Source organism: Lepidochelys kempii, chromosome 7, assembly GCF_965140265.1.
Source record: "Lepidochelys kempii isolate rLepKem1 chromosome 7, rLepKem1.hap2, whole genome shotgun sequence".
In the NCBI taxonomy this organism is placed as follows: Eukaryota; Metazoa; Chordata; order Testudines; family Cheloniidae; genus Lepidochelys; species Lepidochelys kempii.
The window spans coordinates 76922690-76948771 of record NC_133262.1 but is presented as its reverse complement, the minus strand read 5'-3'; the positions used below and the strand labels follow the sequence as shown (position 1 = coordinate 76948771).

The window sequence follows — 26082 nt, the reverse complement described above, 5'->3', positions numbered from 1 at the left end:
CTTGACTCAAATTCCCAGGCAGTCATTGATGTTGAAGGACAAACTATTGTCTGCCTTAGGGCTCTAGGTAACTCCTGCCTGAGCAGCCACATCCAACAGATTGAATGCATCCTGCATGGCACATGCCAGGATTTTAACCTTGTGGAGTAAACTAGAAGCCCTGCTGCTGCTGACATATCAAGGCTAATTGACAACAGGCAATTAAAGTTGATGCAAGGGAAGGTGAGCTAAAGCTGTAGCAGGGAGAAGGGAGCAAGTGGAGGGTATCCTGAGATGCAATATCAGTACTTGCATGAAGCTCTTTCTTTATGCTGGCCCTTGGAGTTTCATTTTCTTTTTAGACTTGGGTAGGTGCAGACAAACTTTTCAATTTAAACAACAATTAAACTCCCAAAAAGCTGATCTAACCCATATGTTGAAGATTCCTATCTTGATGTAACTAGATGTCACACAGATCAGCCCATCATACACTACTGGACAGACACTCTTCTAGATCATCAGAGTATATTGTTGGGCCCCCGGGGAACATGGAAGGAACTGGAGGATAACAGGATGCAACGAGGAGAGACTAAATCATTGCCATTCCTGAAAGTCTTTTGTTGATGGGGTTTTTGTTTTTAAATATTGAGAACTGAAGGAATCTGTCTAGCTCCATATGCAATATAATTTTACAGCTGGGTAAAGTTTGAGGCGTTTGATATTCATATTTATTCATACTTGTGTGAAGCCAGGTCTTTGGACAGAAATTAGAATATGCTCCTCTGTGCAACAGGTTTGTCATCTGTCCTTTTTTCCTGTGGAGCTGGCTTGATTTTTATGGGAAAAATATATAACAAACTGGCTACTATCTGTAGTATCAAATGACCTCTAAATAATGTTTGTACCTATGTTTATCCAGGGATAATAAAGATGATATTTTCTTCCTTCATAAAACACAGTTTCAGTCTGTAGTGTAATTGGAAAGAAGAGATGAAGGATGCCAAGTTGTAACACAACACAGAGGGAGTCAGTCTTCAGACTGTTTTCCACTAGATACTTCATCTCTTAGTATTACTTCACCTAGCATAACTTTGTCTGAAAATGTATTTTATCCGCAGTATTTCTTCTGAGTTCATATTCCTTGCAAACACAGTATTCTTGTCATCTGAGCCAGAAAGGATTAGGTTTCAACATCTCAACTTCGTTTTATTATACACAGCCAGATTGTCTGAGTTTATTGCATCCATTTTACTTGAGTCTCCCACAGAATTAAAAGAAAGTGTGTCAAATTCTTTGGAATGACCATGTCCAACATGTAATATTTTTTTTATTCTACTGGATGTAAAAATGACTATACAGCCTGATGGAAGTATTCTATCAAGGTAATCCAGCTCACAATTAGATTAGCAATGATACAGGATAATCTCTGAAGTATAGTTTCTGCAGCTCAGCCAGAAGAGCCATTTCAACATTCCCAGCTGTAAATCTCCTTGCCACTAACACACAGCTCCTGCAAATGGTGTCTTGAATCTCGACATTCTTGTCCATCTGTTGAAGTGGCAGGATGCCTTCTCTTCACTTCTTTTCTGAAGGGGATATATACTGACAATGGTAGGCTTAGCTGGCCGATCTGGCAAACATAATGCCTTCTGCAGGAAGTCCTTTCTCTGTGCCAGTACTACTACATATCTGCTTACAGTGTATCATACCCATTCATGTTTAGATACATTGAACTCTGAAACAATGCCTTTATTCTGGTTCCATTTTCCCAACTTCCTTTTCTAGTTGTCATTCTTGTTTGCTGCGTGACCTGTCCACCTTGTCTTCTTGAAGTTTATCAAATGCACCTATCAAATTAGTATCTAAGAGTAATACTTTTCCTTCAGGGATTACAACATCCAGAAAAGCACAAGGAGAAGGTGAGGTCTTGTCCCATGTTTCCTGCACACTGGTTTGTGAAGTGGAACTGTCACTCCGGTGGGGAGCAATGCGTGTTATCCTTAAGCGTGGGGTACATGCACATCCCCTGGGTGCACAAGGCAACCTGGGAGAGATTGTGCTTTCTGAGGTAGAGTTTATTCCTAATGCTTCTGAACGAGTAATACAGCTCCATACTGCCCCTATCCATGGCTTTGTGCAAATCACTGTCCAACTCTAATGATGTAACTCTGTATTTCCCAAGCACAAAATGTTTGTATCAATTATTAGTCCTCAGGGAAAAGTTTCCAAGTCTAAAGTACAAGATTTGGACCAAAGGCTCTCTTCTCTAATTCCTGGGGAAAGTAAACCTTTAGTGATATGAACTGTTTTTTCTCCATTATGGTTTGTGTGGTTACAGTGTAACTGTCTCTTTTTTGTATATTTTTATAAGTGTAAAGCTCTTTTTGTAGTTTAAACACAAATTAGAATGGACAGAGGTTATAGACTATTTCATGTCCCTGGCCCCGGATGTAGGTCAACTGTATTCCTGATCCCTCTGCTCCAGTAGCCTACCATAAGCCTGAATTCCTGGTTGATTTTCCTCAAACATATCTCAAAAGTAATGTCTAGTAGAACCTGAAACAAGGTATTTACATAAATGGGTATGTATTTAAGAATTTAAACAGAGATCGTATAGATCCACATGGGAAGATCTTACAACATAATGCAATGATAGGAGAATATTGCTACTTTTCCCATTACATCTAGTAGAGAAAAAATATACTAGAGAAAGGAAAGTAATTTTTATTTAGGATACAGCTTGAAGCCATGAAAATAGTCATCCCATTGTTGTTAATCTGGCTCATTGGATTTACCTAGGCTCAGATTTGTTTGCACCTGTTGCATCTTTTCATTGGCAAAGATTTTTACTTCATCAGGGGATCGAAGTTTGTCTTCCAAATAATATTCTGCATCACAGGATGGTATGGTAAAGAAGATTTAATGTCCAGTACCTGCTGTTGAAGTTTGACCTAGCAAATGTTTGTTTTATAATCAGAGTTGGGAAATAGTCTTGGCATATTCCCACACGACTTCCTTTAGATCAGGAATTTGTCGGAGCTTCTGACCACCTTCAAAATCATACGCCTTATTGGTAGATTCTCCAGTGATTACAAGTGTCTTGGATGGCGGCAGATTTTTCCTGAAACGGCACTGATGATTCTGAAGATCCTAGGAATGAAATGAGCCTATTTGTTTGCTTTGTGGTGCTGGGTTTTTACTGTATAATGTGACCAGGCTACGATCTAGAATCTTTGTATGTGAGTTGCAGATTTTGGATTTTGGCTTTTTTTCTACAAATAATCAATTTTATAATTATAGACCTTCCTAATAACAAAGCAGAAGTAAAGCTCTGCTTATAAACTAGAGAGGAATAAGGGTAGGGTGACCAGTTGTCCTGTTTTTAAAGGGACAGTCCTGTATGTAAACCCTCCTGTAGGTGTCACGACTTTTTGTTAAAACCAGGCAAATTGTCCCATATTTTCTGTCTCTTCTCCTCCCCCCAGTACTGGTGGGTCCTGCTGCTGGCCGGATCCCTGTCCACCAGCGGTGAATGGGGGGCTGATGATGGGATGGGGGTGCAAGGCTGGGGCCATCCACTCCCCCTGCCGGTCTGTCAGCACAGATCCTGCTGCATGCCAGCTCTCAGCCAGGAGGGCCCTGTCCTGTTTCTGGCCGGTGCTGGGTGCACACTGTGAGCTGCGGTAGCTGGTATGTGTGCGCAGGCGCCAGGTGGCAGCTGGTTATGTGTCACCTCTGTGGCCCACCCCTCCGCCCTTTACAAGCTCCCCCTCTCGCTGTCCTCTCCCTGCTTTGCCCCTTCGCCATTCCCCACCCTGCTGCTCCTCCATATCCCCTTGGTGGGGAGCGACACGCTCCCAGCGCTGTGTGGAGAACCAGCCCCTGGTCGGAGCACTCAGCTCACCAACAGCCTGGCTAACAGGCTCCTTCCTCTCCCTCTACCTCTGGCTGGGCCGCTTCCCTGGGAAAGCCCAAGACCCTCCAGCCCAGAGCACTGGCCAGGAGGAGCCAAGCCCTGCATGTGCCAAACCCCTGCACAGCACTGGCATGGGGAAGCCTCTCCACCCCTCAGCTAAATCAGCTAAGCCCTGGAGTGGCGGCTGGGGCAGGGCTGCTCCATCCCCTAGGCTCCTTTCCCTGCTGAGCCACCTCTCTGGCCTGGTTTGCTGAAGCCCCGGCAGTCAGGTTCCCTGGGCCCTGGCCCACAGTGTATCCTTAGAGCTTAACCCCTTCCTGCCCGTGCTGTAGCCGGGGGACAGGAGGCAACTGGGTTTTGTTGGTGGCCTGCAGCAGCTTAGAGGTGTTAGTTGCCATTCAACGCTGTATGGGCAGGAAGGGACAAGCAGCTTCCAGCCACACCTGGGGCAGGGGGAGGAAGAGATGAGCTCTGCAAAGACATGGGCCAGGTCAGAGCTCCAAGGCAACCCCTTCCGCCCCTTCACCTCTGTCCTATCTGTTTCCTGCTTAGCCCAGATCTGATCCCTCCCCCTCCTGCGGTTGGAGCAGCTCCCGTCCCTTCCTTCCCACACAGTGCTGAAAGGCTGCTGGCCACATTCTGGTGTGAACCCTGGCAGAAATCTGGGGAGGGGGCGTGTGACCCTGTGTGTATTTCAGTTTTCTCTCTCATCATTCTCAGTTGAATCCTTCCAATAAGGAAATGGGGCCCTTGAATTTGGGAAGAATTCAGATCTGGATCCAAACTTTGTGGCTATCCCTATCTATCTCTATAGTGGGGTTGAACCAAACTATGGGTTCCAAACGCCCCATCAGTGTCGGAAAGTTTAGTGTCTGATCTGGATCCCGATTCGAACTCCTTTCCTGGGGCCATCTGTCTTCTCAGTAAGCGAGCTTATACAGAAGCAGGTGGCCAGGGGAGACTTTGTACTGCTTGACAGTCCGGGTGGCTTTGCCAGACCTGAAAAGTTGAGCTGTGGCTGGGGAAGTGCTTGTAGCTATGTGGTTATACGCTGAGGATTAGCCACAACTGATGAAGCCCTTTGAAGGCTCTGTAACTAGCACTGCAAGGCATCGCGTTTTGATGGAAGAGTGGAGGCTTCGGGATCTAACCCTTCATGTTTGATTTTCGCCTGCAATGCGCCTGTCTCCTGCTCCGCCATTCTGCTGCCTGCAAGAATGCGGCTGCAGCCGGGGAGGCTCAGATCCCCCTCCTTCCCCCACTCACACACACATGTTGTCTCGCCCCCGCTCAGGCTGCTGCGCTGTGCTCCTCTGTGGCTGTGCTCCGGGTGTGCTCGCAGCGCAGAGAAAGGGATTAAAGCGCCCACACAGAGGCGTGTGGAGATCACCATGTTGCTCCCTCTCACACCGCTGCAGCCGCATTCCCTCTCACACCGCAAAGCAGCACAACACACAGTGCGGAATGGGTGGAGGGGAGAGACCGGGGGAGAATTTTCCAGCTGACCCAGAGATTCCACTCCCAGACACCCACCCGTCTCCTGTTTCCTGCGGCTCTCTCCTGGTGGCAGAATGACATTCCCCCTCCTTTCTCCCCACCCACCAGAGACGAGAGGTCTCTGTGTTGCAGGCAGCCCGGACCTCAGCCATCGCTGTCTACTTGTCTTTGTTGCTCCCTGAGCGGGGCTGAAAGATTGCACTGTAAGGTTCTGGTTAGCGCTGGAACCAGATTTTCCTCCAAGTCCTCGAGTCCGCTTCAGAGCTCCAAGGCAACCCCTTCCGCCCCTTCACCTCTGTCCTATCTGTTTCCTGCTTAGCCGAGATCTGAAAAATCACTTTCAGTTCAGTGGCACTCCCTGATCCAACCAACACTTTAGTGTCTGTACCCTTGTCTCTTTAGTGTAGGTAGCCCTGTGTCTGTAATGTCGCATTAATACTAATTCAGCCGGAATCTCCGGCCAACGGAGTACTCTGTGCCTAGCTCCGTTTTCCTTGATTTTGGGCAGCCCCAGTCAGTACTGAGTTACATGTTTAGCCTCTGAGCCTTCCCTTGGTGTCAAGTTACAGAAAAGCTACACCCTAGCAGTACCCCTATTTACATACAAATAACTCAAGTGCTTGCATTTATGTCGCCATTCAAGAGGCTTGCCAAAGAAGTTTTAATCCAATCAGAAGAAGCTTTAAAAGGATGTCTATAGACTGATTAAAAAGGATCTTAACCTCAAATAAGTTGTCATTATTTTTCACTTTGTTTCATATTTGCAAAGATTTTTTATTTGAGTTGAGAGGACAAAGATGCACATTTCTTAAAATACGTACGAAGAGATCAAGGTGTTAAGAAGATCTCAGTTGAGTGGAAAGTGAATATGACCCACAGGAATTAGTTTGCTTGTGCTGGTTTGGAGATTAACTCCTAATCACTTCTTAAAGACTAATAGGAATTCTTGGGAACATCAGGGAAAAAAATCTTATAGACCAGACTGGTGAAAATGGCTTTCCAAAACAGTAAGAGTTTTAAAGTTAAATTTAGTATTTAATGTTGTTGTTTTTTCAGAATTTCATGCTCTATGGTATATTACAAACATTTTAGCCTTTAAATTGTTACTTAAAATAATCTCTGTTGCTGCGTTGCAGTAGAAAGTTGATCTGTTTATTTTGTCGTTTGCAAAGCAGTAGCTGAAAGGGTATTTTTAGAATTGATTGGTAGTTTAAAAACAGAGCTCAGTCTGTGGTTTCCTGAGTTAAGTGAATGGAAAGTCTAAACGGTACTGAATGAAGAAATTGGAAAAATATAGCTGAGGTTTATGAATCAATCACCTTTGTGAATGCACCATCTGAACTCTTTTCTCTTTTGTGCAACTTTTGTGTACTCAAAAATGTGTTCAACAAGAAAAGGGTTAGAGTTTGAATTTATAAAGGTAATAAATTTAGCTACAGTGCTCTGTATTCTGTATTATAGAGGGGACAGTAAAGAAAATCCTAAAACCACAAGGGGCATATTTTAGACCTGCTCTGTCACTGCTGGAATGTAGTTTTCAGTATGATGTAATGGTGTTCAGATGTACTTAGTGAAAGCAAGTTAGTTTGTTAACCCTTTCTTACCGTACTGTGTTCTTCTTAAAGAGCAGCTTTTGTTACTTTCAGTTTTCCTTTTTGCTTTTCACAAATTTACTAGGTTTTTACTTCCCAATTAATATCTAAGCAGCTGTTAGTTCATATATACCTAGCATTGTTGAAATTAGCACAGTCATTGGGGTGAATTTTTAACTTCAGATTCATAGTAATTCAATAATATTTTAGAGATATGTTTTGCTCTAATCTATGCTAGTATTAGTCATGATGTCTCTCCCCCATCATATACAGTAATGAAAATTCTTGACAAATGATTTATTTTGTCTTAATAAAATAATCTTACTACTAGGAACCTCAGCATATATTAATATAAAAAGCATTGAGAAAAATCTTATACTAATTCAAGTTTGTAAAACGTTTGGGAGAAAATCAAAAGAAGAGGTGTGCCTGGCCTTCCATTCAGTGTCCAAACATGCTTCACTCTTCAATGTGAGTCTGCAAACAGATAATGACTAAAAACAGCTATTCAAGATTATAGAATGACCTGCCTTTCATTCAGCTTCATGTCTTTTTTTGTAAGGAAGGGGCAAAGACGTTAAATGGTGTTAAACCCATAGAGAGAGGCTTAGGTTGCAAGAACAATTGACTAACTTCATTCCTGGTATAACTCTTGAATCAGTGGAGTTATAGTGTCAAGAACTTTGGCCCCTTATACTAACCACTTGTATATAATTTTTTTTTAAACCTATGCAGATGGTAGATCATTGACGTTCTGCTATGGAAAAAAACCTCTGGGGATGTGATGTGATTGATTACTTGTTGGAAAGTAGTGGAAGGATATTATGAATTACTGAACACATGAACATTTATGTTACATGTAACTTCTGATTTCAGTTAGTTTTTATATTGGCAGGTGAGGATGCAATGACAGGCGATACAGACAAATATCTTGGGCCACAGGATCTAAAAGAGTTGGGAGATGATTCCCTGCCTGCTGAAGGATACATGGGCTTTAGTCTAGGAGCCCGCTCTGCCAGGTACTGTATTAGATGTTTTTAATTTTTATACTTCATCAAAAGTACAATCTATTTCAAATCCAGTGCATTTTTTCACACGTTACCAAAATAAATTTTAAATAAAAAATGGTGGTTGCATGTTTCAGCAGTCTGATAATCCCTTATGTTTAAAGTATACATTCATTGCTGTTTGGTTTTGTATTGTTAATTCATATTGGCTTCATCATGTGGCAATGATACAGAAAATTAATTGTTCATTTTTTCTGGTATCCACTCATGCTCCAGAAATATAAAAAGTACTTCTTTGCAAACAGCTGGTAACTTACATAGAGCATCTGTGTAAAAGCTAATACAGACCATCTAGCAAAACCAAGTTTCTTTCAGTCATTAGCACATGTTTATATATTCCCTACTGTGCCTGCTTTATCAGATGAATGTAAACACCATAGACTAAAACCGGGGAAAATGAATGATATTCATTTGGCTATATCAATACATATGTTTCTTTAAAGGTGCAAATTAAGAATCAGATAGAAACATTCAATATAAAAATATTCCAAAAACAAATTAATTTTTTACATTTTTATTGTTAACCCAAATCCATTACCCTATTTCATTTGCTAGGGAATAAACATATTTCTTGTAAAGGAAAATAGGTCAGTATTTCAAAACATATATTACAGAACGCTATTGATTTCTACTCTTGTGTTTCTAGCACAGATGTTTGGATTGTTGAAAATTTTTGCTAAAACTTATTGCATTGTACAATTGGCTTGAAACGAACAAAGCTGTACGCGCAGAGATTACTTCCACAGTTGTGGACTAGCAGGGTGTTTACTGATAGTTGAATTATTTTGAAGCTAATAATTAAACCTCACAAGCCAGAGCCCTGAGGACTTTTTCCTATAGTTTAATGATCTGTTGTAAAAAGTTATTTCATTGTCTAACAGTGAATGGCACCTCCCATAAGGTAAAGCTTGATGTTTATTTTTCACTCTTGTTTGTTGTGGCTGCATTAGATATCGAAGCATGCACTCACATGCTCTGTATTCTTTTGTTTTGCTTATAAGCCCCAGGTAATGTAATAAATGTTTATATTATAATACATCTAGAAGGGATCTTAAAGTACTCTTAAAAATAGCATATGTGTTAGAAGATAAGCAAAATTACTTTTAATGGAAAATCTAACAGTTTTATAGGGTTAAATAACATAGTTAATCTTAATTTTAAAATATAAGTTATATTATGGACAAAGCCCATCAATACGCTGTAGTTTCAGTATGTGGTAAATGTTTAAGTACATAGGTGAGGAATTTGGGGGTGAAGAGAATGCAGTAATGCACAAAATTCTGCTCAAAGATCTCCATGATAAATGTCAACTGTTACTCTGCTCTCCCCACCTGTGTAATTTCCATTCAGGTGAGTGGGAAAGCAGAATATCCAAGGTGAGATCTATCTTCTATATCTAAGAATGGAATTTTACCTCTTTTTTTTTTTTCTTCACTTGAGAGAATTCTAAGGCTTTCATACTTCTGATTTTAACAGCATCATTATTCTTTGTTTCTGTGTAACTCATTTTTACATCTGCATATGTGTATGTTATGCTCAGAGGAGACAAATATATAATGTCTTTTCATGTAATTTATTACATTTAGCAAAAAGCCCACTGTGACTTTATCCTATTATTGATTCTGAGTGTAACATTAAGAAAAAAATACATTAAATATGTCATCCAGCCATAGCATTTTGCTTTTTCCAGTCTGATTCCTCGCTTTCTATTTCTTCTGTTTCTTTTCCCCTATAAATTTCTTAAATAGTCCTAAAATCAGGTAAGAAGGCGTGACACTTTCATGACATTTCTCTGCTATTGCCATTGCTCATTTTCATTTTACTCAGCATTGTGAAGTGGCATGCCTTTTTGTGTTTAATATTAGAAAATATTCTTTTTTATGGTGACATAACAAATATGACATGATTTCGTTACACCCTTTATAATTTAAAAAGTTTAATTAATGTATGCTTATAATAATAAAGGTTCCAATTTTGATTCCATTAAAATTAGCAGGGTGCAGTATAATGAGAAATTTAATGAATATTTTGAGGAACTTAGAAAAGTTCTAGTAACAAGTACAAGGTGCATGTAATAAATTGTAGCGCTTTAAATTGAAAAAAAATTACTTGTTTAAAATCATATTCATCTTTCTAGATGCTGGTTTTTTGTTTGAATTTTTTTTAGTGACCTAGCAAGCATGTCTCAACTTGTAGCATGTTTTCTAACACATACTATATGTATCTTCCAGGGCTAAATATGCGCACACATTTATTTTCTTTAGTCACAGCATACTCAGATTTGTCATTCTTAATTTCCAAAGTGTTTAACATCCAAAAAAACACAAAAACTAATATATTTCCTCACTCTTTAATTGTGAACAAGGAACCTTTTTTACAAATTACTATTTTTTTTATTAGTAGAAAAATGAATAAATAGGGTTTTCATAATAAAGTTAAAAGTAGCTCAGCCCCAAAAAGCTGAGACAAACTCTGAAAATTGAACCTGATTCTGCAGTTTGATCAATGTGACAGAGCCAGCACATATGCAGAACCCCAGTGAGGTCAGGATCCACCCTCATGGAGTTAGTTGCAGGATCAGGGCCTAAAAGTGTTTTGGACATTTTTCAGAACTAGCATAAATATCTGAATATATTTTTCCATAGATTTAATCTCAATCCGAACAGAAAAGCAATAAGCAAGCATTCATTGGGACTATTGATTTTGAGTATGATAGAAAAGAAAATAACATTGTAAAAAGTTGAATATTCATTTTTTTTAATGTCTCATTTATTCTACTTCAGAGATTATGTATATTTTATCATCTTTTGCATTTCCCTGGAAGTTGCATGTATTAATTTTTTTTTGTTCATCCCATTGTCATCTACATGTTCTATGGTAAATTGTAAAATACAACAGCCTCCGCTCCTTCAGTTCGGATAGGTCCTACACTCTGAACAGAAGTTCCTATGCACGAGACAGCATGATGATTGAAGAATTGCTGGTACCATCAAAGGATCCGGTATGTGCTATGTACCACCTGGCTACTGTTTATGTTTTATCTATATAAGGCCACGTTCTTCAGTCTTTTCATAATGCTTACTGAGACCACTACCATGTCCATTAACCTGAATGGGGGAAGAAAGGGGTTGAAATAAGGACTGAAGGATTTGCTCGATTGTGGGCTTGATCTTGCAAGAAGCTGAGTACTCTGGTCCTGATCCAGCAAAGCATGTAAGCACATAATTAACGGTGAGCATGTGAGTAGCCCCATTGAAGTCAATGAAACTACTTGTGTAGTTAAGCATGCCCTTAAATGTTTTGTAGGGTTTGGGCCAAAGTACTCAGCAGCTTGCAGGATTAATCCCTATGTCCACATGTGTTACTCTAGCCTTTTTATGCAGTAATATAAACCATGTGCCATTTGTGAACTTGTGGGATGCCCTTGATTTCCCTCACATGCATCCAAAGGGAAGAATTTGGCCTTGTGGTTATGATGAAGCTATTTTCACTAACTTTTAACATAGTTTGAAAGTTTGTATAATGATTAATTTAACAAAAGTTGAATCTAGAGCTGCTTACAGTGTGGGAAAGAACTTTAAAAAGTTAATAGTGGTTATATCTAGATGGTGTTTGCTTTGTTTTATGAGTTCTCAGAATTTGCTAAACAGACTTTTAAAAAATTTAAAATCACATAGATTTGTTCAGAAGTTGAATAGAAATTTTCATGTCAGTTTTGGGGTAAAAGAATAGCATAGTTGTATTGTGAATTATCTTCATAATACTTGAGGTCTGATCCAGCAGATTTTTATTCATGCACTTAGGGTGAAATTGACCCCTGTTCAGAAGACCAGCACACACCACTTAAGTCCCACTTTTGATTGTTAAACAAGTATTAAAGGAGGTAGTTGTGCTCCATTAACCTACTGTGCATTACAAAGAAGAACTAGAAAATGAAGCATAACTTACCAGTAATTGTGTCTTAGATCTGTTGTGAAGAATATTGGGTAATTGTACTTTTGAGGCAAACTCTATTCTGCATATGCTGTCATAGACTCTACTTTTTCTGGGGGATCTCACACAGGTCTAAGTTCTTGGATTAAACAGCAGCAAATCTGGAGCGCTCATTAATGCTGATACTGAGCAATACTGTAAAGCATTGATCTCCAACCTTTTATGCCCAAGATCACTTTTTGAATTTAAGGGCAACCCAGGATCTACCCCGCCCCTTCCCTGAGGCCCTGCCTCTTCCCCAAAGCCCTGCCCCACTCACTCCATTTGCCCCCTCCCCTCCAGTCTCTCACTCTCCCCTACCCTCACTCACTTTCACTGGGCTGGGGTAGGGAGTTGGGGTTTGGGAGGGGGTGTGGGCTCTGGGCTGGGGTCGAGGTTGTTCACAGTGTGGGAGGGGACTCTGGACTGAGCCTGGGGCAGAGGGTTGGGATGCAGGAGGGGGTGAGAGGTGCAAGTTCTGGGTGGGAGTTTGGGTGCAAAAGGAGGCTCCAGGCTGGGGCAGAGCGTTGAGGTGCAGAAGGGGGTGCGGGCTCTGGGAGGGAGTTCAGGAGCAGGAGCTGGCTGCTTCCATGAGCGTCGTGGGGCTGGGGCAGGCAGGGAGCCTGCCTTAGTGGCAGCCCTGCTGTGCCACTGGAGATCGCGATCGACTGGGAGATCCTCTAGGATCGACCAGTTGATCACGATCAACTGGTTGGTGACCACCGCAGTAAAGGCTACTTTTCATGTTTAATCTTCATTTTTGTGATTTCAGTTTTGTAATAATGAATACAATTCATGCAAGTAGAATTTTGTGCCCTCTAAGACAGAGGCCAGACTGAGGTCTTCCTGAAAATCTAATATGGAATGTTACTTTAATTTAAATTAAATTGCTCTTAGGACTTTTGTTATGACCAGGAAAGGATCCAGAGTGTGATTATTATTGTCAGTTTGGGAAGAATGTGAATCACTTTGATGATAACCAGATATTTGATTCCAACTGCACATCTATCTACTTCAATTACAACATAAAAAGAATGTCCATTCCAGGTTCTCTGCACCATTGACAGATGATTAAAAGCACGATCCTGTCATGATGAAAACAGCAGTAACAAACCAACATTTTTCTGTATAAAAGAAGTCATTCCAACAAAATCAGAATTTCCCATCATGGTTCCTGCAAAACTCTAGTCCTGAAATACAAATCCTCACCTCCACCTGACTCCCCTCAAACCTCACCCCTGCCTCAACATCTGCCAAAATCAAAGGGCTTAGGTCGACATATTTGGGCTATTTTGGCCACAGTGGAAGAAGGTTATTCTGAGGGTAAGGGGCCCACAAAAAGAACATCCTACTAGCAGTTGGCATATACCAGTGGAGTTCCAGCTGATCTTTGCTGCAGCAGAAAAAAAGTTTGGTGTCTCAGGTATACAAGCCACAAAGAGCTTTATAGGTCAAAACTTACACCTTAAACTCCACCTGGAAACCAACAGAAAGGCAGTGCAGAGTCTTTAATTTTTCGTGCTGTGTGCATATGCTGAGATACAGCACTTAGCAAAGAGCCACATTCTTCCGCAGCATCTTCCTGTTTGAGTGCATGTAAAGTGTAGTCCTATGCAGAGCTCATTACCATATTATAATTTTGCAGTGAAAATGGCATGAATTACCGCATCAAGGTCTGCACTTGACAGAGAGGGTCATGGCCTCTTGGATGGATGCAAATGGAGAAAAACCACCATAGTCAGTTCTTCCTAAGATCATGTAGGAGCAGATGAAAATCAAGAGCCATCCCAGATATGGAAGTTTAAAAATCAGTCCATAGCAGGTGTGATTGTCAGCATCGAGTGGTTGTTTCTTGAGAGAAGTTTCTGAAGCCCTCTAAGACCTGTTGGACCTTCTTAATGGAGGCCTTGACAATCTCCACCAACATTGGGCCCAATACTTCCCTGTTAGTATGGGCTGGATGAATGCATTATAAGGTGGGTAGAAAGTTAGCTAGATTGTCGGGCTCAACGGGTAGTGATCAATGGCTCCATGTCTAGTTGGCAGCCGGTGTTTAGTGGAGTGCCCCAGGGGTCGGTCCTGGGGCCGGTTTTGTTCAATATCTTCATAAATGATCTGGAGGATGGTGTGGATTGCACTCTCAGCAAATTTGCGGATGATACTAAACTGGGAGGAGTGGTAGATACGCTGGAGGGCAGGGATAGGATACAGAGGGACCTAGACAAATTGGAGGATTGGGCCAAAAGAAATCTGATGAGGTTCAATAAGGATAAGTGCAGGGTCCTGCACTTAGGACGGAAGAACCCAATGCACAGCTACAGACTAGGGACCGAATGGCTAGGCAGTAGTTCTGCGGAAAAGGACCTAGGGGTGACAGTGGACGAGAAGCTGGATATGAGTCAGCAGTGTGCCCTTGTTGCCAAGAAGGCCAATGGCATTTTGGGATGTATAAGTAGGGGCATAGCCAGCAGATCGAGGGACGTGATCGTCCCCCTCGATTCGACATTGGTGAGGCCTCATCTGGAGTACTGTGTCCAGTTTTGGGCCCCACACTACAAGAAGGATGTGGATAAATTGGAGAGAGTCCAGCGAAGGGCAACAAAAATGATTAGGGGTCTAGAACACATGAGTTATGAGGAGAGGCTGAGGGAACTGGGATTGTTTAGTCTGCGGAAGAGAAGAATGAGGGGGGATTTGATAGCTGCTTTCAACTACCTGAGAGGTAGTTCCAGAGAGGATGGTTCTAGACTATTCTCAGTGGTGGAAGATGACAGGACAAGGAGTAATGGTCTCAAGTTGCAGTGGGGGAGGTTTAGGTTGGATATTAGGAAAAACTTTTTCACTAGGAGGGTGGTAAAACACTGGAATGCGTTGCCTAGGGAGGTGGTGGAATCTCCTTCCTTAGAAGTTTTTAAGGTCAGGCTTGACAAAGCCCTGGCTGGGATGACTTAATTGGGGATTGGTCCTGCTTTTGAGCAGGGGTTGGACTAGATGACCTCCTGAGGTCCCTTCCAACCCTGATATTCTATGATTCTAGTCTTCATCAATAACAAAAGACATGGGTCCAAAGCATCTTGTGCAACACCAGCCTAATACAAGGAGAGAGTTCAAGTCTCTCTTCCATCAGGGTCCTGCTGTGCTACCACAGATGTAGACAGGTCAGTCAGAATCTGAATGATTCTCTCTTCAGAATTATTTACTTCACAATGGCAGGCTCTCAAATCAGCCTCTGGAGAAGATAGCCTACATTAACCAGTCTATCCACTATGTAGGACTTCACAGGTGGTTGCTGAATCACTCCTGTTTGGGTAAGCTCTCCTGGGAGAAAGGATCATAGTTTGCTGCACCTCTCATATCACACAGCAAGGCCATGCAGTCATGCAACTAGCAGGATTACTGCCTTTAGGAGCAATCAGTGAAATTTTGGCAATGCACCCTTGAAACCCTGCGCCTGATAAGGCCACCCAATACAAGATGAAGAGAAGCAAAAATTCTGAATAGTGTTGGAGACAGCATTACCGCAAAACACAAGCAGTTATAGACACCAACATGTTTCCAGTGTAGTGGATCATGGAGCTCCTAGGGATGCTGTATGTACAGTTTGCCAGAATTGTGGGAAGCAAAGATTCTTAGAAAAGGACTCTACAGCCCAGGTGGGCAGGCAATCCAGACAGATTTTACTCAATGGGAAGATGATGACTAGTGATGGTTAACAACATATGTCAGTATTGGAACCAGCACTATTTAAACTGCAGACAAGAAGCCTGTTAGCTCCGCCCTGTAGGATAATCTTGTGTGTCAATGGGGAGCTACTCAGGATTTAAACTGATATGGGAGCAGTGCTTTGAACCATATTTCTTGGTCCACAGAAAGTTTCTGTGAGGTCACTTAATGAAACAGATATGGTACTAACATCTTCCCAGATAAGAGACTACGGCTAAGTGGACATTATGGTGTTAGTGCAGTTCCATGATGAGTGAGATGTACTCCCTTATTCCTGAGGCTAGAATCCTGGCATTTTGAGGAAGGGACTGCCTGGCAAGATGAAGATCTTTGTCTGAGTGTGGGGAATGGTAAAACATTTTTTATGGGTTGAAGGCATGTGGTGGTTCTTTGTATCAGAGAAGGGTCAATTGAAAAGGGTAAGAGCCAGATTTCAACTGCAAGAGGATACACAGCGCAAGTCTAGTACCAGCTGGGTAAATTGCAGACACTGCAGATGAAATAACATCCTCTGTATCGTTCACTATTTCGTGTCCGTGGTGCAGAGGGTTCTGTTTGCCTTTGTGGAAATTTCAAATTTTTGATGATCCACCAGAGTTTGATCAACAGATGCCTGCTGCCTAAGACCTGTGTGTCCAACTAACAGAAGGAACAGCATACCAATCTGATCCTCTCTCAAAGTTATCTGCAGGCAGTCCTGGCCGCAGGATCTAGGATGCTGATGGTTGTAAATACTTCCAAGAGACCTGTTTTGAGTGAAACAGATTACCTACTGGAGGTGTCTGCAGTTTTTCAGAAAATAATGGACCAGACAGTAGAGATCCTTTCCCTGGAGTTTGTTATTTGGAGAATATGCTGATTACTGGACAAAGCAGTTGTGACAAAGCTCTGTCCTTGCCTCCGTGGGTCCCGCGTTTCCTGGCAGATTTCGCTAGCCTCAGAGGCTCACTGTGACCCTCTACATAACCCTTCTCTCTCTAGAAACAAGGGTCACAGCCTATTGAGCCATTTTCATCATAGGCCAGTGAGGGAGGTGAGGAGAAGCTATCCTTCCTTGCACAGTCTCTGGTGTCTCCCAGTCTCAGTGATTAATCAGGGAGCAAAGGGGAGGAGCCCGGGCCCACCCTCTACTCCTGGCTCCAGCCCAGGGACCCTAATAGTAGCAGCTATGGTAGCTGACCTTTTAGAAACATGACATGTACAATTCCCTGGGCTACTTCCTCCACAGCAGCCCTCACTTCCTCAAGCGCCACTTCACCCTTACCTCAGGGCCTCCTTCTTTGTGCCTGATATGGTGTGTACTACTCAGTCTCTCCAACAGCACAACTTCCTCCCACAGCTCCTGACATGCACACTCGCCTGACTAACTGGGAGGCTTTTAACTAGTTTCAGCCAGCCCCTGATTGGCTTCAGGTGTCCCAAGCAACCTAGCATTCTCCCTGCCTTCTGGAAAGTTCTTAATTGGTCCCAGGTGTCTTAATTGACCTGGAGCAGCTGCCATTTCACTTATCCTGGTACCAGGGATTTGTTTAGCCTGGCGCTAATATATCTATCTCCCACTACTTTTCTATAGCCATCTGGCCTTGTCCTGTCACACACTAGGAAACACTACATCTATTTGCAAGGAGTATTACAGCAGCTCTGATGGGCAGGCTTGCATCTCCATCCAGGGCAATGTGTGCTGTTTGGGGGGCAGATTTTACTTAGGGCATAGGGTAATGAGAAAAAAAGTGGCAGTGAGTGTAGCTCCCATCTTCACAAGTATGATGGAATTGTGGCATTTTCTCATCTGCTAGTTTACTGTGGCAAATTTTTATGCTGTACCTATGTTCCAAGATGTATGCTGTAATGGAGGATAGAGCTCCATGACACTGTTTCCCTTAGTGCCTCCAAGTATTTAAGCTGACAATGGGAAAATTGCTAACTGCCCGTTTTTTGATGCATTTGTCATCAAATCTTGGCTTTCTCCCTAATTTTGGCCTGCTATGTTTCACCAGTGGGAGTTGGTCAGTGATTTTTTCCCCATTGGGATGGGGCAGTAATTTCACACCAGTTCCCCCAAAACAGTGGAAAAAATCCTTGTTCCTGTTGCCTCCCACACATTACGTTAAATACACAAATGTTGGGCTATTTCAGTTTGCATAATTTTGAAATAATAATCTGTCAGATTGGGGTTAGCTACATTTTATTACTAGACCTCAAACCAGACCACAAACCTTTTGGGATTTACCTTAATTTAGCTTTTATACCTGTACAACCATATGATAAATCATTGTGATTTTTCTTTTAAAAGTCACATAAATCCAGGGTAATAGATATTGACGGGATTGGCATTTCCACATGAACTTGAGAGTCAAGGCATCCTGATGAAAATGTATCCTCTCCATGGAATATGGAAGAATTACTAGTGCCCCGTTGAAAAGGATTAGAGAAACTGCCTGCATTAAATGTTAATTTGTCATTCTTGAACCATGGCCTGGCTAACATATTGTAGATATTCAACGCTTGCCATACTTTAGCATGCTACATGCCCATAATTATTGTTGTCTGCTTACTTGAATCATTGCAAGTTGTCTGAAGTAAGTATCTTACAAAAAAAAAGAAGCCCTAATAAAAGAGCTAATTGAAAGAAGAGAAAATCAAAAACTATGTCTGTTGTACAGTTGGACAGATGGCAGAGGAAAGTTGTACCCTGAAGATTTTTAAACATGTTGTTATGGCATTGACTTTCTTGGAAACAAAGCCAAAATGCAAGAAACATTTAAAGAAAAAAACATTGAAAATGAGTAAAAGGAGGAATGCAGGTTCAAGCAAAAAACAAACACTTACTGGTTGTTTATCTTGTGACACCTTCTCAGCGGAGGACTTTCATACGTCTGTGCTTGTATTTGTTGGATTTATGACTAGAACTGATATTCCCATTTAAAAGGATTCATTTTAAAATTACCTTTAATGCCAATATATAAAGTAGGAACCAATGCATTATTCCCAATGCAGAAATGTTTTCCTTCTCAGCTTGGACCTGAGTAATTTGTGTTCAAAGCAGTTCATGAGATTTAGGTCTGAAAAACATAAGATAAAAGATCAGATTTGTGCAGTCAGAAAGTACTTGCTATCTTTATTCATGTTTTGGGTACAACCAGAACTATTTTATTTATGAGAAGCACTAAAATTTTGAGCAGAGTGATCTACCCAACCATTAGACAGGCTTTTCTTTTGGTACTGAGTGACAAGCACGTTGACTTAGATCAGGGATGGGCAAACTATGGCCCGGGGGCCGCGTCCAGCCCTTCAGACGTTTTAATCCGACCCTTGAGCTCCCGTTGTGGAGCAGGGTCCAGGGCTTTCCCCGCTCTGGTGCTCCAGCTGGGAAGTGGGGTCAGAGGCTTGCCCCGCTCCGTGCGGCTCCTGGAAGCAGTAGCATGTCCCACCTCCAGCTCCTACACATAGGGGCACCCAGGGGGCTCTGCATGCTGCCCCACCCCAAGCGCTGCCTCCAGAGCTTCCATTGTCCAGGAACCGTGGCCAACGGGAGCTGCAGGGGTGGCACCTGCAGACGGGGCAGCGCACAGAGCTGCCTGGTCACGCCTCCGCATAGGAGCCGATGGAAGGACATGCCCCTGCTTCCGGGAGCTGCTTGAGGTAAGCGCCACCTGGAGCCTGCACCCCTAGCCCCCTCCTATGCCCCAACCCCCTGCCCCAGCCCTGATCCCCCTCCCACCCTTCTGCACCCCCAACCCCTCATCCCCACCCAGAGCCCACGTCCCAACCTCCTGCTCCAGCCCTGAGCCTCTTCCCACACCCTGAACTCCTCATTTTTGGCCCTACCCCAGAGCCCGCGCCTCCAGCCGGAATCCTCACTGTCTCCCACACCCCAACGCCCAATTTCATGAGCATTCATGGCCCACCATACAATTTCCATACCCGGATGTGGCCCTCAGTTCAAAAAGTTTGCCCACCCCTGACTTAGATTGATGTCTGACAGTGCTTCCTGCGTGTTTTAGTGGCATTCACATCATTTGCATTCCTCTCAGGAAATATGCCCATGCAGTATTTGATGATTTAAATGGTATAACTGGTTTTAAAAAAAAAGTTCAGCCGTGGTGCACTTCACCAACACAATGCGAAAGAATCTATAGAACCATGACAAGGCATTGTCCCCAAAATGCATCTATATGGGATGGTGAAAACTGAAATGAGTTACTGCCCTGAAGAGAAAGTTCTTTTGAGTTCTACTTAATTCCTGCAAAAAGGACAATTTTTCTCTGTGATGCAGTAACACTTTAGGGGCCCAGCTGAAAGTCTGTCAGTGTTATTCTAGTTTGATTGACTTATCAATATTTGACAAGCTATGTAATTCAATTATGACTAAGGCTCTGTGTTTGTCACTGTTTCCGTGACTTCTGCAGCAGCTGGTGCAACTGCCCCGGGAGCCACCTGACAATTTAGGCAGCCCATGGGCTAGTTGCACCAGCTGCTGCTGAGGCAGTCTCGCCCCACCGCCCAGTAGCAGGAGTTTGCGGGGGGGAGCTGGGGGTTGGGGTGCTGGACTCCCCGGAAGAGCAACAGGAACTCCCCTCCCTCAGCTCCTAGCGCCACTTGCTGCCTCTGCCCACAGGCACTACCCCCGCAGCTCCCATTGGCCGTGGTTCCCAGCCAATGGGAGTTACAGAACCAGGGCTTGGGGCAGAGTGGAGGCAGCATGTGGAATTCAGGAGCTGGGTAGGGAGCCTGCCCCAACCACGCCAAACCTCCCCCACAGTGCCCCCGGACTGCCCCCCCCAAGCACCTGTGGCACCCTCTCGGCCATCCTCCTCCCCGCCCCCACCCCCAGCACTTGCAGCGCCCGCCCCCAAGCACCAAAGCATCTGCGCTCTCCCCCAAACACCCACAGTGCCCCCCGGGACGTCCCCCCCCCGAGCATGATCTCTGCCTCCCCCCCCCCCCCAGTTTTAGTCAGAGGTACATAGTAAAAGTCATGGAGAGGTCAGGGGCCATGAATTTTTGTTTACTGCCCATGACCTGTCCATGACTTTTATTAAAAATAGCTGTGACTAAAACGTAGCCTTAATTATGACTGTAGGGGGCCAATACTGTGCAGAGTTAAACAATGTTTAAGTGCGTGACTAGGGGAAACAGCCTTTCATAAAAAATTCCCAGGATAACTCAACCGATACAGAAAGCAAATACTCCATCCCACCATAGGTTGGCACACTGAAGGCCTGATCCTGCAGTTCTAACGCAAGCTAAACATCCAGTTAAGTCAATAGGAGCTTTGCCCAAGTAAGGATTACAAGCAGAGGCGTTCCTTGGGTACGGCAAATCGGGGTGACCGCTCCAGGCCCAGTGCTTTGGGGGGCTCCACGCTTCGATAACATTGTGAGGAGGCAGGTGGGAAGGTGAGGCGGGTGAGCGGGCTGAGGAGGCGAACGGGGAGGCAAGTGGCAGGTTGGGGGGGGGGGAGCCCCCCTACCAGAACCTCCCCCTCCCCCAGCGCCTCCTACCCGCCGGCAGCCCCTCTGATCAGCACCTTCCACTCCCTCCCAGTGCCTTCTGTCTGCTGTGGATCACATGTTTTGTGGCATTGGGAGGTGCTGGTTGTGAAGGGAGCTTTGGGGAGAGGGCAGAACTGGGCGGGGAAGAGGCAGGGATGGGAAGAGGCAGGATGGGGGTGGGGCCTTGGGAGAAGGAGTGGAGTGGGGGGGGGGGCCTTGGCAGAGCCAGGGGGAGCATACCCCAGCAGATTAGGGTACGCGTATGTTCCTGGGCCTGCCATACCCAACCCCTTGGGTTGGCCCAGATTACAAGACTTAACCCTGGGTGGATTTCCCAGGAATTTTCTGCACAAGCAAGCAGTTTTCCATAGCTTTTTCTTGACCTTGCATGTAAACACAGATTGGACAAAAGTGTGCGAGAGAGAGCTGTAATTAGGGATGGAGCAAAAGCAGGAAAAAGGAAACTTAGAGAGCTGTGGGAACCTGCTTTGAGAATTCTATGTTCCAAAGTCAGTAATTTGCTGCTGCTAGAGCAGAGAAATGTCAGCAGGAGTGTGTGCAGAGGAAGTAATTCTAACTGTAAAATTGAGTTGAGATGTGCTGGGCAGAAATGTTTGACTTTTTCATGCTGATTTTAAATATCTGTTTGTTTATCTTTTTGAAGCACCTGACATTTCCAAGGGAATTTGATTCTGATTCTCTCAGACATTATAGCTGGGCTGCAGACACCTTGGACAATGTTAACCTTGTCTCAAGTCCCATCCATTCTGGGTAGGTCATTTAACAGATTTCCTTTGTCATTAAGTGTGAAACTGTACTGTTATGTCGACATTATAACCTACTGAAATTGCTGGTAATAGTTCCAGTCCTCCTCCAGTTAAAGCCAATGGCAAAACTCTCATTGACTTCAATGAGAACAGGGACAGGGCAAAAATAAATCGAGAATTACATAGAAAGAAAAACTTGTATTTCAGCCTTCCACAAGGTTTCATCTGAGATGTGGGCATGAATTTGTGAGACGGGCAGGGATTTAATCAAAGGTCTCTCAATAGTGTTAATAGGAGTTGTGAGCTCAAGTCCTGCATCTCATTATGAAAATTTTCCTCCATGCTTAATTTCTTAGGTGCAAGGAAAAGCTGAAATCCCACAGAGAACTTCCTGTAATAAACTTGTTTTGCTTTTTCTGTTGCTTACGCTTTGCTTTTATATGTCTTAGGATGATTTTAGTTATGTTGTATTACATTATTCTAAATATGAAATTAGAGAAACGATGTTATGCTGCACTTGCTGTTCACTTTTCCATAAAAAAATGAGAGCTCGTAATTTAATCTTTTGTTTTATTTGCACCAAACCTTCCCTTTTCCCACCCCCTACAAAAAATTCTTTTGATGTTAATTACACGATTCACTTACCAATAAAGCATCACTATTAGTACAGTGTTACTTAATGGTACCACAAGTAATTGAGATATGGGTGATATTTGAAATGCATATTGTAGAATTTTCCAGTTAAAAAGTATAAATAACCAAAGGGAATTCTGTATCACACATAAGATTACCTAATAACAATATTTGTAGTAAAATTTTCAACAAGAACAGGAGACAAAATCCTGTATTCCTTTTCACTGATTTCTGCCCGCTCCCTCCTCACACACATACATTTTTGACTAGCTTCACTTATAACGTAAACGGTGCATTTAAACCAACAAGCTCCAAGAGATTCAGAGTTAAGGATAAGGTCCCAGTTCAGCCAAGCACTTAAGCATGTACCTAAGCAGAGTACAAATATAAAAGATGAGGACTAACAGGTAGAATTATAGGTCCCAATCCAGCAAAGTACCTGAGCATGTGCTTAACGTTGAAGTCAGAGCTTCAAGGAGATTCAGATCTAAGACTAAAAATTTACCCATTAGTATTGTTATTTTAGCTGAAATTGCCCTCCTGCAGAGGCCCTAACAATCATGGACAATTTTGCATGGGCTTGACCCTGCATTCTTTGCATATCTAAAATTCCCAGCCATGTCTTAGAGTGTCCCTCTACAACTCTATCTGCAGAGTACTTGCCAACTTTGTGCTCCCAGATTAGGGAGAGCAAGGCACGATCATCTCCCTCTTGGCTATCCCTTTCCCTCACATACACAAACTCAGAAGAAATTATCTAAAATTTGTCCCATGTTCTTAGTTCACCAAAAAGAAAGGGGGGGGGGGAGATTTTGGTGTGCAAGGAATGGAAGATCTAGCTCCAAATCACTGAACATTTGCAAAGGAGGGAATTATGGCATTAATTTAGAATCTTCTGGTTTTTCTCATTTTAAGCCAAGGGGTTTTTTTTCATGTTGTTCTTTGAGTTTAGGTAAATCTTTCTACCAGTGTGTGCTTTGCATCTTTCCCTTAATAATCATTACACAGCTCAGAAATCTGCCAAGAAACCTGCATCTATAGATGGGTAAAGCACAAATTTGGTGGAGTAAACAACATATGATTTTATTACTTAAATTTTTCAGGTGTAACCCTGTATACCCACTTCTCCCCATGTCTGCATGTTGCATCTTTTGAACCCTTGGTTTCCTTGGCTCAGTGAAAGAATCTTCTGTGTTTCTTATTATAATAATGAACACAGAAGACCTGGATCCTAGGCTGTAAATGTACCATACGTTAGATTAAGCACAGTGCATTCCCGTATCTATAAACTTGTAAAAATTCAATTTGAAGAGAAATTTAATGAATGGCTTACAGGAGTTACATCTTTTTCAAATGCTTAGCTATATATATCTTCATATACTGTACTTTGGAAAACAACTGCTGTATGCAAGCACAATAGTTGATTTTCCAAGATACACAGTGAAGCATGCTTGTGGGTATAACACAAATTGAAAGAACCCATTAAATTCTGTGTTGATCTATGGTAAGCACAAAAGCATATGGCGTCTTTTCAGTTCTCCAAGCACTCATGCAACTCCCAGGAATGCTAATAGAAGTTATAGGCCAATACTGAGAGGAGACATGACCCTTAAATTAATGGGAAATATTTTTTTCAGTGTACAGCGTATTGTGTATTACAAAACATGATATATATAAAATGGAAGCCAAAACATTTTTAAAGTTGGCCCTCAAATGCATTGCTTTCATTATTTTTCTGATGGTTACTTTTCTTTGGCTAATTATTGACATTTTCTGTTGCTTGCTTCTAATTATCTTAAATTAATTTTTCCCATTTGCTTTCTAAATTATTTTGCAGCTATTCCTCTCCACTTCCCCAGTATGATTCAAGGTGATAACTATGTCCTTTCTGTGAATCCTCATTTTGTTTTATTTATGTCAACTCTCTGTCCACAGTCAAAGTGTGCGTAGATGTTTGTAGTGCATCCTCTTATATCCTCTGTCTTTTGTTTATTTTAAAGTAGAAATGTTCACTCTTTAGCTTTTAGCTTTGTATTTTAGAGATCATAATTTAGCTGACCTTATGAGACAGGCCTTAAATTAGGTAAACATCAGTTACTAATCCTTTCAATAGAAACAGTGCATGAAGCTTTATTTGAAAATATTATTCACAAGAATTACGTTTTTAAAAGGGAAAATCACCACTTTGAAAACTGAATGAATAAAATGTTATTGTCAATAAATACATTTTCCATATAGCCGGCAATGTGAAAATATTGGTCTGTTAAGGCTTAGTACTGTATTTGGTAACTGCTTATAGCGTGTGCTCTTTTTGATCCTGCTTGGGTTTGCCCACTAATGCACTGTTCAAGTGTAGCATATCAATCAGGTGAATAACATTGCCTTAATCTTTCCCTTCGTATGGGATTGTTTGATTATATGAATATCTTTTGTTATATTAACTAAGAATTGGATTAAAATATACAAGTATCTGCATACATGATGGACAGTTTTCCTATCTGTGGTACAACACACCAGTGTAGGAATAACCTGTATGAGATGTGAAGCAACCATGCCAGGGACCACCCTTGCCAAAACTCAGAGGCAAATTCCCTTGGAACTCCAGCCCTGTAGCAGTATGCCCTTCAGCAACTCCCTCAGCGCCGTATTCACAAACAGTACCTCTCTCAGGTTATGGGTGAACAGCGACAACAGTTCTGTTCCACTTGGCTGCCTCTTCTCTCTGTGTACACATATTTAATCTGAATTAGCCTCATACTTTTAGGTGGAAAAAATCAGGGAAACCTAAAAAGGCAAACAAAGCAAAACCGTAAAAGAGGCCACTTAATATTTCCCTCTCTGTGACCAAGGTCTGTGTGCCCTTGCTTAATATTTTACTTTGTTTTGTAAATTTTAATGGCAATACTCCCTGAAACCTTTTCACAGCTTGTCAGCAGCTGGCTTACTGCCCATTAGATTTGAAGATCATGCCATAGACATTTCCCTGAGTGTGCTCTGTGGAATCCTACTGATATCAGTGTTGGCCATCTACCAGATAGAGCAATCTTAGGAAGCAAGAGCAACATAAACATGTAGGGCAGGAAATGGGATATTTAAGATAAATCACAGTTGGAAAACATAAGTGCTCTATGGAAGGTGATAAGCAAAGCTTCTAGCATCTTCAGAGCTTGTTGGTTAGAGCCTTATGTTAGCATACATAGTATTCTACTATTGACTTCAACCTCACAAAGTCAAATAAGTTTAAAGCCAATAGATGAAGAATTAACTCACTGACCCAAAGGTCTAATTTCATTGTAATTTTTCATTAGTTAGTTGATACTGTCAAAAACAGTAGGTAAAGAAAAAAAAGATAAAATAGTATTGTAGAGAGAAAATATAGGATCTAAAAATAAAACATGTTTGTTATAACTATATATTGGAATCACAAATAGGAACTGATTA

General features: G+C 42.4%; 1 protein-coding gene across 11 annotated transcripts in view; it reads left to right on the top strand.

Moving 5' to 3' along the window:
- The window catches only part of ANK3 (ankyrin 3), a 554708-nt gene that overhangs the window by 460527 nt on the left and 68099 nt on the right, over positions 1–26082 (top strand). For 10 of the 11 annotated variants that reach the window (XM_073353398.1, XM_073353395.1, XM_073353403.1 and 7 more), the window contains 3 exons: positions 7880–8003; positions 10950–11052; positions 21906–22012. In XM_073353398.1, coding sequence (XP_073209499.1) covers positions 7880–8003; positions 10950–11052; positions 21906–22012 — 334 coding nt within the window. Of the gene's footprint in view, positions 1–6181; positions 6400–7879; positions 8004–10949; positions 11053–21905; positions 22013–26082 lie in introns of those variants that run through there. The other variant, XM_073353402.1, reaches the window with a different exon arrangement.